Source organism: Phoenix dactylifera, chromosome 15, assembly GCF_009389715.1.
Source record: "Phoenix dactylifera cultivar Barhee BC4 chromosome 15, palm_55x_up_171113_PBpolish2nd_filt_p, whole genome shotgun sequence".
Taxonomy (NCBI): Eukaryota; Viridiplantae; Streptophyta; class Magnoliopsida; order Arecales; family Arecaceae; genus Phoenix; species Phoenix dactylifera.
This window is the reverse complement of record NC_052406.1, coordinates 9860501-9871435: the sequence shown is the minus strand read 5'-3', so window position 1 is coordinate 9871435 and position 10935 is coordinate 9860501. Positions and strand designations below refer to the sequence as shown.

At 42.4% G+C, this 10935-nt stretch overlaps 1 protein-coding gene across 1 annotated transcript; it reads left to right on the top strand.

Annotated features, from left to right (window-relative positions):
- The first annotated feature begins 2025 nt into the window (after positions 1-2025).
- LOC103705814 (RNA demethylase ALKBH10B-like) lies at positions 2026-10404 on the top strand. The gene is made up of 8 exons (XM_008789679.3): positions 2026-3169; positions 3599-3718; positions 5220-5341; positions 5470-5587; positions 7481-7600; positions 7692-7804; positions 7878-8035; positions 9261-10404. The coding sequence occupies exons 1-8, from the start codon at positions 2581-2583 to the stop codon at positions 10048-10050; spliced, it is 2130 nt and encodes a 709-aa protein (XP_008787901.2). The 5' UTR covers positions 2026-2580; the 3' UTR covers positions 10051-10404.
- The last annotated feature ends 531 nt before the right edge of the window (positions 10405-10935 follow it).

The window sequence follows — 10935 nt, the reverse complement described above, 5'->3', positions numbered from 1 at the left end:
AAAAAAATCATCAAAATAATAATTAAAATTAAAACTGAACGACTTTTAATTTTTAAATTTATCATCAAAACTATTTTTATTTAATTTTATTAAAATCGTCTTGCTCAGTTTGGAGGGTGGATAAAATATTCGGGTGACATCCTTAATTAGAAACCCTTGCTGCGTCCGCGGCCGAGCGCCGAAACCCTGCCACTGGGCCTCAGAAATCCGACACGTAACCGTCCTTGTGAAGGAGGAGGACGGAAAACGCGCTCCGAAAGAAACAACGCAAGATACGGGTTCATGTTAGAGCCACACAGATTCTGGAGTCAGGTGATGGCGGCCAGATACGGTCGAGGGGGTTCAGAGGTGCCACGGAGGAGTCATCGAGTCTCCTTCATATGGCGCGAGATCGAGAGGTACCTGCCGACAGCGTCGGCGAATACCAGGTGGCTGATCGGCGATGGGCAGAGCATTGATGTGACCAGTGATCTATGGGTGGACGCTCTTCCTTTGAGGTGCTGGCCGACCATGGTTGATATAGAGGCAGTGGAGGAGCTATGGGTGTGCGACCTCCTAGCACCAAGAGGGGCAGAGTGGGATGGGGCCAGCCTTCGACAGCTATTCGGGACACACCTAGCGGAGAGGATCTATTCTATTCCGGTACCAGATTGTGCGGGGCCAGATGTCAGAGTGTGGGGTACCTCGTGTCGGGCCAGTGTTAGATTGGGTGATCTCTCTTGTGTTATCCAGCAGGAGCATGAGTCGGGGCCGGATTGCACATGGATCTGGAGGTCCGGGTTTCACCCGAGGGCAGCCCTATTCTTATGGAAGGTGATTTGGGATCGCCTTCCGACGAGAACAGTGCTAAGCAGGCGTCGTTTTGGGCTCCCCGCAGAATGTGAGACATGTGGAGCTGAGGAGTCGGTGGACCATGTGCTCTTCCAGTGCACATGGGCGAGGTCGACATGGCAGTGGTTAAGGATCCCGCAGGAGGCTTGGAGTGCTAGGACACAGTTTCTACGGGTGATGAGACAGTGGCTAGCCAGTTCACGGACTTGTTAGAAGGCTATTAGAGCGACTTGCACGGCATATCAGATCTGGCTGGCAAAGAACGCTCGTATATTCGGTGAGCATAGGGTGTCACCGAGGTTTGTTGCAGAGTTTGCTCGGGCACAGGCCATGGAGATCAGGCCCACCCACCCCTCAAATATATCTTTGTTAGCTTGGGACACCTGGGGTTCCCTTTTTGCTTCGGTAGCTTCCCAGACGGTGTTTTTCACCTGGGAGCTCCCACCCCCGAGCTTCCTCAAGGTCAACTTCGATGGGTCGGTGCTGGATGGCGGTATACGGGGCGGTGCAGATTTTGTGATTCGGGACCCGCACTCCAGGGTAGTGGCGGCAGGTGGCTGCCAGCTATTTGATACATTGGTTCCAGGAGCGGAGTTGCGAGCAGCCTAGGCGGGCCTTCGACATGCGCGGGTGGTGCTGCAGGCCCGTTCGATCATCTTGGAGGGCGACTCGGCCACAGTCATCGGATGGATTCAGAGGGGGTCGAGGGATGAGAGCACATACCACCCCTTGATCCGAGACATAGGGATGATGATGAGAGATGGGGGAGCCTTCTAAGCCAAGCATTTATTCAGAGAAGCCAACGGGGCGGCTGATTGGGTGGCTGCCTACACGGCCTGGGGAGGGGGAGTTGCCATTGGCACTCCGTGAGCTTTTGTATTTTGATTTTATTGGGTGTATCCGTATATAAGTATGAAGCACCCGTTTAAGAAAAAAAAAAAAAAAACAGCGCAACGGACAATCCTTAGCCCGCACACAAATTCTATGAGGACGTCCAACTCCGTCAAGTTTTCCTTCAAATCCATCCTGTCCGTTAATTTACGGGCGTCATATTAAAAATGAAGGTGACACGACGCTAAATACGGACGGCCAAGATGATATAAACCCATTACCGCATAGAACATCCTTTACGGGCGACCTGATTGTCGTGAACTCCAAGCCGACGAATCCCCTACCCCTCTCTCTCTTTCTCTCTCATGAGCAGTCGATGGAAGGAGAGTAGCGGAAGCGTGCTCCACAAGCCACCTCTCCCTCCCCAAAACCCTAGATCCTCTCCCCCGCCCCCTCTCTTTCGATCCTCTCTTCTTTCCTCTCGTCCAAGATCGATATAGATCTCGCGGAATTCAGCTCCACAGCTTCCTGAATCCATTCTCTCCGTGGAGAAAGATATCTTTTTCTCTTAGTTGAGATCAAGCTGGGTTCTTGCGCAATCCCTTCTCCGATCGCTTGAATCCACTCCCATCCCGGATCTCTCCACCAGTTCCAGTTCACTGCATTTTTTCGGTATCTATTCGTAATTATCGCCTCGATCGCGCTTTGATCGGTTGTAAAGATCTGAATTTTACCTGCATTTCGTGTGACTTCTTTTTGTAATCTCGTTGATCCGAGTTTTGCATTAGAGGGAGTGTTTACCGGGATTTGTTGATCATTTTGATGTTTTTTGAGGGATTTTGAGTGGATTATTTCTTGGAGGGGGTTGAATCTGGAGGTATGGGATTGTGAACTAGAGGGGGATTGGTTTTGTGGGCCATGTCGGTTCCATCAGGGAATGCGTTGGTCCCAGAGCGCATGCATTTTGCGGGTGGTGGTGGGGGTGGAGTCGGCAGCGGCGGTGAGGTGCAGCGGCAGTGGTTTCTTGATGAGAGGGATGGGTTCATCTCGTGGCTAAGGGGCGAGTTCGCGGCGGCGAATTCCATTATTGACCTTTTGATTCAACACCTCCGGGCCATTGGTGAGCCCGGCGAGTATGATCATGTCGCCGGGTGCATTCACCAGCGGCGCAGCCTCTGGCAGCCTGTCCTCCACTTCCAGCAGTACTTCCCGGTGGCTGAAGTCATATTTGCCTTGCAGCAGGTGGCTTGGAGGAGGCAGCAGCAGAGGCACTTCTTTGGGCCGAAGGAGAGGGACGGGAGGAAGCCAGGGTTTGGGTACCGGCACGTGCATCGTTTCGAAGGTGCTCGGGAGAACCATAGCTCCCCTGCTTCAGTTTCAATTGGGATGGATGCAGCCGAGACAGAGAAGGTGGAAGATAATTTGCATAAAGGAGAATATTTGATGCCAAAGGACGAAGCCCCGGTGTTGGAATCGAAAGACTCATCAGATGTGGTGGAGAAGCAGGGTGAGCGTTTGTAGCTTTTCCTAAACTGTCGCTTTCTTATTTCTGGTGCTTATCATGAGCATTTTTGCGTTAGTCTGAGTAAATGATTTATTTCATCATGAATTTCTGATGTGCCATTTGTCGATGCATGTCAGCATGCCTTCAAATAACAGATAATATGTGTAGCATTTCTGACCTGTCATTTATAGGGGTTCTTTAACTATGATTTCAACATTATTTTGAATTGCTGATGCATGAACTAAAACTTGTACAATGTAGCATTGTCATAGTAATGTTAGGTATCTTCTGTCTAGAGAGGTAAGTTATAAGATGGATGTATTCAGTTATGTCGCTCCCATATCAGCTAAGAAATGAATATTGAATAAATATACAACAAAATGAGCGCTGTTGGTTCTAATATATAGTCTTTATGCATTGCATTACATCCAGGGGTCGGTGATCTTTCAACTCTGAAGGGAAATTGCAGCCTGAAGGAGGGAGAAAATCCGGTTGGAACTGAGTGCAGTGAATTGGAGCCTGCTGTTACAGATGTTAGCACAAACTTGATAGGTATGCATTCACAGTTCACAGTTTCAAGGATTTTCTAGACAACAAGAGAAAATGGACCATGATATACGAGAGCTAATTCATATGCTTAATTTGCAGTCAAATTTCAAAATTGATGCAGCATGTTTAGGTCTATTAACAGTTCCTTCATTATATAATTTCCTTTGCTTCTGCCTACAATAAACACAATTATGTTTTTCATGACATTTACATTCAATAAGCTGTAATTTTGTGTTATATGGAAATTGCATCTCTTTAAAGTTTGTTGGGAAAAAGGGTTTATCTTGATGGTATAATCATAATAAACAGAATTCTCTATGACATGACTCATGTTTGGTTTGTGACAAATAAATGCCCTCTTACACTTTATTCTAAGAATTTGAAGTCATATTTGTAATTAGTTTGTAGAACTGCCCATTCTCTTGACACATCAATCCTTTTATCAAATTTGATAATGTGGATAACTGCTCAGGTTATCCATTCATATTTAAAATTTCAACTTCTCGACTTGCATTGTTATTTTACAATTCATGTGGCTTAAGATGATGATATCACGGAATATGTGCAAACTGACCCTAATAGCTGGACATGTGGAGCAGTTTGAAGATTGAGATTAGCTTACTATAAATGTTCTTAAAATACAATAAAGCTAGGAAAATGCTTTAGGGCTCCTGTTATTGCATGCAAAATGTTCATCAAGTCCACTTATTTTGGCCTGGCAACTCATCATTCAATCAAACCCTGTGGCCTGTGTATCGCACCAAATCCCATGAGTTATATAAATCCTCCTGTGCCATTTGGCGAAGGAAAATTTTCATGTGCACAAAATGGAAGCCATGTAGCAGTACTCTTAAAGGGATTAACAACTCCACAAACTACTTTTAAATGAGTATGACCATTATCTGATTACTGAGCCACTCCCAAATTATTCACATATTGTTCTAATCTAGCTAATTTGCTGGTCTCAAAATCTAATCAATAATTGGATTGAATATGATGAGCTGGACTGCATTTTGAGTCATCATAGAGAAAAGTTTCTTTGATGTTCTAAAGGCTTTGTAACTTGAAATATGATTACATTGCCACATGTGGCGATTGCAAGGGAAAATTGAATGGAGGATGGGGGGACCTGGATCTGATCCCAAGTGCACCCCACACCCCTTCACATGGGAAGCTGCGTGATAAAGGGATACTGTTGAATCTGATATAGGGGTCCGCATCCACCATTCAGTTTCAGGCTGCAGTTGTCATATATGATGACCTAAACTGTTTCCTTCAAACTCTTCATTATTTGATATGATTGCACGTGAACAGATTGTGCTCTTCAAGGCGCTTGTTCCTCTATTCTGTTTTGACTACTCTCACTTGACTTTTAATTGGATCTGAACGATCATTTTGTGACTTCATGTTATAGATGATGAAATGACTTCAGTATTATTATCATTATTACTCAATTAAATAAACACTCTAAAGTTGAGCATCCTTTCTCTCTTTCTTTTTCAAGGGACTAGCAACGATTTTGTTCCTCACCATGGTGGGGATATTACTACAAATGAAGATGGAAAACAGAAATTTATTCCAGTTCCCAAAGATTTTGTGGCTAATGAAATAAGTGATGGAAAAGTGGTAATAGTCTCGTATACCATGCTGATCTTTTCTCTTTTCCGAAATAGCTGCCTCTTTAATGTAGGAAAATTTTCTTTTTAAGCCTTGCAGTGCATGCAGACTATTAAAGCATAAACACAATTTTGCAGGTCAATGTTGTTGAAGGACTTAAGCTCTACGAGGAGATATTGTATAGCTCAGAAATCACCAGACTCGTTTCATTGACAAATGACTTGAGATCTGCTGGTTGTAGAGGAGAGTTTCAAGGCAAGTTCCGTGTTGTCCAATTTCGTCTCTCTTGAAGAGACGAAATGGCCACTATTGTTTTAGATGCATTCGTGCTAATACAATGAGATCCTGATCTAGGAAACATTTTCTTGAGTTTTTCTATTTTGAGGGATCTGATAAGTTTTTCAATGAAGATATTCAATGTCATATGTCTCAATAGGTGAATCATACTTGTTTTATGCAGCAGAATGATTATGAAAATGAAATATTCTCTTCTTCATGCCCCTTCCTTTTCATTTTGGGAGTGGTAGGTTCTAATGTAAAAGATAGCTGGCGATTTATCTTGATGAAAATTAACTATGATTTCAGGCTAAACTGAGAAAGACTTGGAAATAGAGTATGGGGTTTTGATATAACTAACCTACAATCAAGTGTAGGAAAATGACTGCATGAATATGGTGTAAAAAAAAAAGAATTTCTGTTAAAATAATTTGCATGTAAAAGTTACACATTTTTGTCCCTGGTCAAGATATCCATGTCTGCTCAATGTAATCCCTACTGTTTTCCCATTTAGCAAGTATTCAAACTTTTACATGACCAGGGCAGTTGTCCAATATTTGGTACCATGGTTTGGCTGTGAAGGGATTCACAGTTCAAATCTTCTTGAGTGTCCATAAAAGGATTACAAAGGGGTGTAATTGATGTGAGCCCTGAGTGGAGTTGTTCAAGGGTTCAGACTTGGTTTTTTGGATGCTTTGGCGTGGATTGTCACAGCTTAGGCTCTGTAAAAGAGAGGCTTAGTTTAGGTGTTGCCAATGGTTGCATGATGGGCATGATTTTGCCGGTTTTGAGGTTGTTTGATGCAAGTAGGTTCAGCTTTCGTCTGGTATGGTGGGAGCTCAGTGGTGGATGAGCTACCCCCTGTTGTATAATCCACTAGCTTTTGGCCTGAAATATCTGGAGAAAAGGAGAAAAGATTCTGTTTTATGTAATCTTTCATAAAGGTAACACTAGAGCTTATAATCGATTTGGAATTACTGAGGCATTCTTTGAGTTCTACATAGTCAAAATGCAATATCTAATCTAAACCCATTCTATTCTAAAATCTACAATAGCACAAACAAACTGATGAAGTTTATAATTTAGTATGTGCCCTTCTCTCTCTCTCTCTCTGTGTGTGTGTGTGTGTATGTGTGCACGTGGTGAAGATGTGGGCATGTGTTTTACGTTACATTGTTCAACTCTGATACTCTTCTCTGTTCTGCTGGTACAGTGGATGTTATATGTAATTTCTCATCTTTGCTTGTGAACACTTTCTCCATGACGATTTGATATGCAACTGAAAGGTGTTGATTTAAAGGTTTTCTGCCTACATATGTTGTGTGAACCCACACATGCATCATATAAGGCGGCCCTGACAGTATGTCACTTTGGGTCCCATACATTTGTGGGTGGCTGGTATAATTCTTGCCATCTGCAGGTAATGAAAACCTACAAGTTGTAGCATTCTTCTTATGCAGATGAATGCCAAAGATGGTAGCGAAGTGTCCTAATACAAGTAAAGATGCAACCTGCGGCATTGAAGCACTTTGCTCGAAAATTCAATACAGATTTGATGATTATTGGTAACATAACTATGGAATTATGTTATTTCTTGTGCTTCAAGTGATCGTGTGGTCTTTTGCATGTGTGTCCATTAATTTTGTGTGCATCTCCTTATTTGTTCTCATATTTCATATAGTAGTTCATAATCATTTTTGAGACAGAAAAAACATGCTTGCTGGGTAGCAAAGTCTGCATGCTCATATTTGTTTTTCGTTTGTGAAGTCACAATTGGTTCCGGCAACCAGATCTGATAATTCAAATGGCAATGAGTAGAATCCGATGTCCATATTTGCCATTATCTTACAATATTGGAATGATGGGAAGCAGGGCGGACGATGGTGATGTCAAAAAGACCAATGAGGGGCCATGGACGGGAAATGATTCAGTTAGGCCTTCCTATTACTGAAGGACATCCAGAAGATGAAAATACAGCTGGGACCTGTAAAGGCAAGTTCTGCCTGTTATAGCTAAGCTAAATTGTAAATTGATATTTCCATTTTGTCTGTTTCTGATGTGGACCTAAAGACCAAACTTTCAGAGCGGAAGGTGGAAGGTATTCCTAGCTTAGTGCGGAATGTGTTTGATCACTTGGTTCAGCTGCAGATTATTCCTGTCAAGCCTGACTTTTGCACCATTGACTTCTTTGATGAGGTAAGCAGTTGTCAAAAATGATGCTTTTGAAATTAGTATCACGCACGTGAGCCTGATTTTTGTTCTTGTATAGGGGGACCATTTGCATCCTCATACCTGGCCACCCTGGTATGGTAGGCCTCTTTGTAGTTTATTTTTGACAGAATGTGACATTGTCTTTGGCCGAGCAATCAGGGGAGATCACCGTGGGGGGGATTACAGGGGTTCTCTCAAGCTCTCTCTTGCAAAGGGGTATGCTTTCATTTTTCTTATTGTGTCTCATGACTTTTAGGATAGTTCAATAAGAGAACCTTTATTGTTAATTGATTATGGTATTTAATTTTTCTGATCAACCTACAGGTGATAAGCAGTAGATTTCTCCTTGTGCTTGTGACATGAGCATCTTGGTTAATCTAGTTATGAAACTGGGAAAACTGCTTAGACCACTCAGAATTTCTCATAGGGATCTTTTAAGGACTTGATCCTTTGTAATGTGTAGGAATCTTGTTTGGTCATAATACATACATCAGAAATTGAAAGCATACAAGCATGAGATTTGGGAATAGCAAACTCTACAACAAATATAATAATAGAACATTGAAAAAATTATCAATCTTTTTGCTCAATTTGTGATGATGATATATGTACCATTGAACTCATGGGTTGGTCTAATTGGTGGACTAAAAAAATGATAGACTGACTGATCCATGAGTAGCCTTGCAATAAAGCAAAAGTTAATCAAGACCCCCAGGAAATGGGGTGAGAGAGAGATTTATTTATTTTTGTGTGTGTTTGCTTTGGGGTGGGGTGGGGTAGGGTGGTCTACCTTGAGAAGTGTACATGGTTTAGGGACTACTGATACCTTCATGGCGTAATGCAAATCTATGTGTATCTAATCTTTAACCATGTCAAAAACTCAGTTCTCATTTATGATTTGGAACAATAAAAATCAAATTGGACTCCTAAAGGTAGGGCCATTCTGTGAAAACCAACGGCATCATTTGTTCGACTGACTGATCAGCACATACAAAGAACACAAATATCATCCAAGTGCAATTATGTCATAAGTTAAAACAGACATAACAAGATTCTCGTGATTATTTGAATTCTTAACTTACATTATTCAGCTGCTGTTGCATATTATCTAAGGTCATGTTTTATTTTTTGGATGCGCAACACCATTTAATGCACTTACTTTATTGGATAATTTGTATTTATATATTTTGAAGAGTGAGTCGGGGTAAACTTTGACATATATCAATTGGTTGTGTATGACATCTCTTCAATAATACTAGATCTGGTGTTGCATGGATTTAATGTATATAAGAAAAACAATAATGCGGAAGAAATAGCTCGAACCAAGAAAACTAACAGTAAATCCTGTCCGATTAAAAATTGCTTTAGTTAGTGATGAATCAGAAGTTATGATTCTGCCAATATTTTCTAACCTCTGCTCTCTCATCTTTATATGCAATAGATCTCTTCTTGTGGTGCAAGGAAAAAGTGCTGACCTAGCCAAGCGTGCTATCCCCTCCATACGCAAGCAGCGCATCTTTCTAACTTTTGGGAAGTCCCGGCCAAAAAAGGCTTTTCCATCAGAAGGCTTGCGCCACTCTTCATCCACCATACCTCCACCATCACCTTGGGGCTCAAGTTCAATTAGACCGCAGAACGTTGCCCATCACTCATCTGGCCCTAAGCATTATGGAGTTGTTCCTGCCCCTGGTGTCCTGCCGGCACCGCCCACCTGCCCCCAACACCTGCCCCCACCTGATGGAATCCACCAGCAGGTCTTAATTGCACCTTCCCCTGTCGCCCCTGCAGCTATGCCTTATCCTGCACCTGTCCCAGTGACACCCTCATCAGCTGTATGGACAGTAGCTGCACCTGCAAGGCATCCGGCACCTCAACTGCCGGTTCCAGGAACTGGAGTGTTCCTGCCCCCACCTGGATCTGGCCATTCTCCAACATTGCAGCAGCCACCTGTGGCTCCACCATCCACTGAAACTAGCTTCCGTCCGGACACAGCTGCCTTGCCTGAGAATGAAAGCGATGGGTTGGAAAAGCCAAATTGTATCAACAATGCTTCTCCAAACACTTTGCCAAAGAATAGTGTAGATGAGACAGGACCTAAACTGGATTGTAATGGGAACTCCAGCGGTGATCCTGTTGTTGGTGGGAGGACGGTGACACGTAAGGAAGACCAGCAGAATGTTTGTGCTAAGAAAAAGGTGGTGAACAAGCCAGCAGGTAATGCTACCAAGTAGATTAAAGTGATGCAGACAGGAGAGGAGGTATGTTCTTTTCAATTCATAGCAGGAGTGGATATTCAGGAAACCATGCGGGGAGCTTCGGAGCAAATGTAAAGTGCTGCAAAGAGGTTGCTTGACCACCTTGTGAGTTGAGATCTAGGACTGAATCTGTTTTCAATTTTTGTAGGGTCTAAAATTTTTCTTTATTTTTTTCCCATTTCATTTTGCTGTTATTGTTTTCAAACTTATGCTATTTATTTATATGAACTTTACTCGGAAGAAGAGAAAAACATTTTATCTAGATATTACGCTTGCTTAATCTTTCAGAGGGAGCAGCGAGTTTTTGGCCTCCAGAGCTCATACAATCAAGTTTGTGTTTAATATCAACTCTCGGTGAACCAAGTGCTTATCCCCCACTCGTTGTAAATGTGCTAGTCATTATATTATTGTGCTCATTAATTTGGGGTATTTCTTTTTCTATCATTTTTTAAAAAAAATTGGAAACTGGACGGTTGCTGCATCCAATCTCCAGTAATGAACCCTCTGATATTGAGGCATTGCAATTGAAATCCTTGTAAAATATATACAGAATGGATGGGGTCAGAAAGCTTACCCAAATGGTTTATCCTTAGGATCACCGGTTTTTCTTCTCATAAAAAAATAAAAATATAGCCAAGCCTATCATGATACTAACGCTATGATGCTGGATTGCAGGGGGCTAATATTTATCTTTGATATCCTATGTCCATTGTACCATTGGAGAGTTAAATTTTAATCCTAATCGAACTTTCTGTTCCTTGCCAGTCTGAGCAAATGCTCATCCGTCTTTTGTTGTGCTATCATTAGCATGGAATTCTGTGTCGTTGCATAAAGAAAAAGAAGAGTTATCTGATTCTTAAT

Excerpts from the sequence above, each read along its gene's own strand:
- LOC103705814 (XM_008789679.3), top strand. The coding sequence starts at position 2,581 with ATGTCGGTTCCATCAGGGAATGCGTTGGTCCCAGAGCGCATGCATTTT. Across the intron at positions 3,170-3,598 it reads AGATGTGGTGGAGAAGCAGG|GGGTCGGTGATCTTTCAACT; the intron begins GTGAGCGTTTGT and ends CATTACATCCAG. Across the intron at positions 7,805-7,877 it reads CCATTGACTTCTTTGATGAG|GGGGACCATTTGCATCCTCA; the intron begins GTAAGCAGTTGT and ends GTTCTTGTATAG.